This window comes from Ruditapes philippinarum, unplaced genomic scaffold, assembly GCF_026571515.1.
Source record: "Ruditapes philippinarum isolate M1 unplaced genomic scaffold, ASM2657151v2 ctg2423_1_1_1_1, whole genome shotgun sequence".
Taxonomy (NCBI): Eukaryota; Metazoa; Mollusca; class Bivalvia; order Venerida; family Veneridae; genus Ruditapes; species Ruditapes philippinarum.
This window is the reverse complement of record NW_026862990.1, coordinates 79988-85196: the sequence shown is the minus strand read 5'-3', so window position 1 is coordinate 85196 and position 5209 is coordinate 79988. Positions and strand designations below refer to the sequence as shown.

At 37.5% G+C, this 5209-nt stretch overlaps 1 protein-coding gene across 1 annotated transcript; it reads right to left on the bottom strand.

Annotated features, from left to right (window-relative positions):
• Nucleotides 1–2727: 2727 nt before the first annotated feature.
• LOC132720839 (zinc finger protein 862-like) lies at nt 2728–4896 on the bottom strand. The gene is made up of 5 exons (XM_060705064.1): nt 4165–4896; nt 3817–4002; nt 3532–3675; nt 3137–3329; nt 2728–2997 (listed from the first exon to the last, which is right to left on the bottom strand). The coding sequence occupies exons 1-5, from the start codon at nt 4333–4335 to the stop codon at nt 2816–2818; spliced, it is 876 nt and encodes a 291-aa protein (XP_060561047.1). The 5' UTR covers nt 4336–4896; the 3' UTR covers nt 2728–2815.
• Between the last annotated feature and the right edge of the window lie 313 nt (nt 4897–5209).

Sequence of the window (5209 nt, the reverse complement as noted above, 5' to 3'; positions counted from 1 at the left end):
GGTCCCTATGATGACGGGATGGCCCATATCTGGCCACCCTGTACTTCATTGTAATTAAGAATTATTCACTGCGGACCAGCAGCATATTCATATAAAGCTAGTATTATACTAGTATATTAATTTATAAAAGGTTCTTTATTAAAAATGGTATGAGATACCAGCTCTTCTATAAGTGTATATATAGAACACAGAATTTATGAATGATGCACACATCGGGTAATAAACAAACCAAACACACACTCTTTTGGTCAAAAGCGACCGAATGCTTTGTTATAAAATGTGTTTTAAATTATAAAATGAATTAAACAGTTCCTAAAAAAACAAAGCATTCAAATAAATTTGTAAAGATTTAGTGGGAGGAAAGGTAAAAAGTGGTGTCTAGAAGTTAGTGGATGTAGTGGGTGGGGTACGGCCGTCGCTATGGGATGCTTCTTGGAGCGTAGTGGTGTCGTAGTGGTGTTGTGGATGGTGATTTAGTAGTTGTTTTGCTCGCCGCCAATTATTGTTTTACAGTCTATTGTTTAATTCGTGCTTTTTAACGTTTATTTGGCTAATTATTTCTTCGGCTATTTGTTTACATTAAGCCGGAAAAGGTGCTACCGTAAGAATGTAGAACAATACAATGAACTCCATGTCCTGTCCCCTTAGCTAATTTATAGTGTAATTCACACCTTTTGGCTCAAACAAAAAAATGTCAGTCAGTGAAATGTTATGCACAGTGCAAACTGTTCACACCTTCATTGTTATAACAAGCTAGCCATCAAAACCGGTGCCTGTTTTTAGCACATTGTGCAATAAACAATAAACAAATACTTAACAATAGAAAATGTACGCTTCTGTCATAGATCTGTCTGCCATGTGAATTGAATTGATATAATGTGAATTTTAGATATTAGCACATGTATTCATATTATCTTACAGTATGCTAAGTATAATTGACAGTTTAATTCTACAGCATAATGTGCCGTATAAGAGCAGTATTTATTACCGCACGTAGAGCTATTGAGCCGTAGTATATGAATATCAAAAAACAAAATGGCTGCAATATGGGTGGCTTGAACGTAACCAATCTCTCTAACAATTTTTGCCAGTCCCTTTGAGTTCGAGCCAACAAGAGTTGACTGTACTGTATATACTGGAACCCTGTACCATAAATTATTCACCGACGTAACTTATTTAAGTACTGCTAACAAGGGATTTGGCGAACCAACAAGTCCCTTGCAAGCACTTTCTAGGTTTTAAGCTAAATTGATGCAATGATGTCAAACTAAATGCTTCATGTTGCCATACATCTATTTTCTTTATTTCTATGCATAATAATGCTTTACCAATGTAAGAGCAGTTTATTGAACTGTGACAGATAGATTAATGACAGAGAAATGATCCTAAAGTGTCAAATAAAAATATTTAATACCTCTGCATGCAGATTTTTCAGAGGATAACTCTTATTCTGCTACGAGATTATCTGTGACAGACTCCAGTTGACGTTCTGTGTCAAACCTTTCTCCAAGCTGATCTTCTTCATATTCCTCCTCCACCTCCTTCTCATTGTAGGCTTGCTCTGGCAAATCTGTACAACAAGAGCAAAATCTTTAATGGCAAAAGTAATGTGTCATTTTCAGCTCACCTGACATCGAAGTGGTCAAGGTGTGTATTTGATGGGGCTATGTCCGGCGTCTGTCGTCGTGCGTTGTCAACAATTGTGTTGTTTACAGTCTAGCAGTCACACTTTTGATTGGATCATATTCAAACTTTGTCAGAGTGTTGTCTTAATGAAATACAGATCGATTTTGAAGATGGGTTTTCTCGGGTCAAAAACTAGGTCACAGGAGCTAAAAATAGACAAAGCTTGTTAACACTCTAATGGCTGCAGTATTGATCTAAATATTCTGGAAATTTGTCTGGAAGGTTGTTTTGATGATTTCTAGGTCAAGATTGAAGATGGGTCATCTCTGATCAAAAACTAGGTCACAGGAGCTAAAAATAGAAAAAGCTTATTAACACTCTAGTGGCTGCAGTTTTGATTAAAATATTCTGGAAATTTGTCAGGAAGGTTGTTTTGATGACTTCTATGGCTAGTTTGAAGATTGGTAATCTCGGTCAAAAACTAGGTCACAGGAGCTAAAAATAAAAAAAGCTTGTAAACACTCTAGTGGCTGCAGTTTTGAACCAAATAGTCTGGAAATTGGTCAGGAAGGTTGTTTTGACAATTTCTATGTCAAGTTCGAAGATTGGTCATGTCCGGTGAAAAACTAGGTCACAGAAGCTTAAAATAGAATAATCTCTTTTAACACTCTAGTGGCTGTAGTTTTGATCCAAATTACCTGGAAATTGGTCAGGAAGGTTGTTTTGATGATTTCTAGGTCAAGTTTGAATATGGGTTGTCTCTGGTCAAAAATTAGGTCACATTGCCCAAGTATGGAAAAACCTTTTTTAACATACTAGAGGTCACATGTTTGACTCAGTTGTCTTCAAACTTGGCCAGGATGCTTGTCTAAGACATTGCTTGGATGCGGTTAATGGGTCAGGGGAGCGATCCAGGGCCATCATGGCCCTCTTGTTTAAATACCAGTATATATTCAGGGCCTTCCCCAGAAATAAATTTAAGCGCAAGTAAGATGGGGTGGGTGTCGAAAATTTTTTGATACCTTACAATGGAATGGTGTATTTTGGTGCATGTTTAGTGGGAGATTAAACAAACCAAAGGTGGTCAGTATTTACATATTTTTATTGTTTTTTTTTCAACAGAAGAACAAAAACTTAAACAGAAAAAAATATTTCAAACATTAATGAAATGTCATGTTAGGACTGGTGCCTAGAGCTGGCTACGCCTGGGTTTCTCCTTGTGCCAATTTTTCACCATGTTGTTAATGTCGACCTTGTCTATTGGTGGTCCTAGCATCCCAACAGTAAGTATTGCATTGAGGACAGGTGGGCTCAAGGATGATCTGTGGGATGTTTTAACTCTCTTAAGGGTGGAAAACCCACGCTCACAGTCTGTCAAAAAAAAAAAAATCATGAATCAAACCAAAACAAAAATAAAAAAGAAATGTAGAGATTTTTTTTTCTTTTTCTTTAGATATACAATTTGTGACTGATTTTTTATATGATTTGATTTATATTTGTAGTTTTTTACCTGATGTTGATGTAGGAATCAACAACCCAACAGCTGCAAGTTTGAAGAGGTTGGTGTGGCTGGTGTTCAAATTAGTGGTAACCCACTCCATGGCCTTGTCTGCAGCAAGCCCACTGTCAGCAAGGGATTCTCTTACTTGGCGCCACTCATGAAGGGTCTTGTCAACCACAAGCCCAAAGTGCTCAGCCAGCACCTTAAAAAAAAACATCTTGTCAATGGTGTTACAAACTTTTTCCTTTGACATTCTACAGTAACAATTAGAATTTGCTTTAATATCCATATCTTTAAAACACTACAGTTATGATATTCTACCAATCATACTTTTTTATTCCTTTATCCAGTTTGCTAAAAAATAACAAGAATCTTTTCGTTAGAAATTTGTTATTTCATTATACCTTGATGTCCTCTTCCCCATGACTGGTGCTGTTGTCATCAGGAAACTTCCTTGAGTTAAAAACCTCAAACTTGTGTATAAGGGGCAGGTCTGGAAATCGGCCTTCCAAATTGTAAACAATGTTCTCCATAAATGGATTGAACACCTAAAATAATACAATGTCATGTTTCAATATAATGTTTAAATTGCCTCTTGTTCATTTCAGCTTCAGGAAACTTGATTAACAACATATAAGGAAATTTCAGCATTCTAAATAAATTCATAGATTAAGCAAAATTTAATTTACCTTCTCTCTAAAGTTGACAATCTCTTGTTCAGAAGGAGGCTTGATGTTAAACCCCTGGGCCTGAAGGTCCTCTACCCTCTGTACAGCACTCTGGTAGGCCTCACCTGGCATGGTCTGCAGACCCCGCAGAATGGACAGTGTACCAGTCACAAGTGGTTTAACAGTGGTGTAAATAGCATCCCGGGCCTGAAAATATCAAACAAAAATACAATTTATAGCTGTTTTCAGCTTTTTAAATGTTAACTTGGACAAAAAGGCAAGTTTAAATAAGCCAAAATGTTAGTTTTAAACGTAACTTTAAACAATACTATTTCACTTCGGAGTATCTTGCATATAATCTACACATACCTGCATGGCAGTTGATAGTTCTGTGAGATGAGGTAAAGTGTCACACATCATGTGAAGAGACATCACAAAGCGATGGTCCTGGGTGAACTTTGCAAGTCCTGCTGCCCTGACATCATTCCTCTCCTCAGCCTCCCGTTCCAGGCTTGTAAATACTGAGGGAAGGCACTTCATCAGCGTGTTTGTTGCCTTGTCATGGCTCAGCCACCGTACATCATTGGCTTCAACCAGCTTGAGAACAGGCTCATTTAGCAACTTCTAAAATAGAGATCAATAAATATCTGCACATGATATTATATACAAAACACATTTAATATAATAAATAGTTAATAAGTCATCTCAGGCATTGTTATTTTTACATTAATTTATAGGTTTAGACCGAGTCAATTATTTTAATTAGTTACCTGTATGTCCTTCAGGCCTGATGTGCGTACAGGACTGTGATCATAAAAACGATGGAGGTCCCCAAGGATATCCTTAAACCTAGGGAGGTATGGAACCCCTTTCACAGCCTGTGCTACAGCCAGTGCCAATCGATGGGCCACACAGTGGTTGCTGATCAGGTGAGGAACTCGCTGTCTAAGCTGGACAGCAACCCCAGTCTTCTTCCCAACCATTACTGCCGCTCCATCACAACCAAAGGCACACATCTGCTGCAGAGGCAGGTTGCATGATGACAGTAGCTCCAGGATGGCTGTTGTGATGGTATCTGCCTTGCCATCTTTAAGAGGCACGATGGACAAATACTCTATTATTTCTGCAAGGGGTAGGACAGCTCTCCATATACTTTGTATAGTTGAGCTAATAAGAAGTGCAGTGTGCTGGTTCTTACCAAAACGATGACAAAGTAACACCTATATGTCGCCTTTTTAAGGCGACACTAAACACAATTGCTATCAGTTAAAAAAACAAACAAAACAAACAACAAAATCCCAATTTTTATATAATAATTAAAAAGGATAGCTTGAATTTTACACAACAACCTTGATATCAACAGGAAAACTGATCACACCACTAATTGTGGGTTTGATTTATGTTTCATACAATG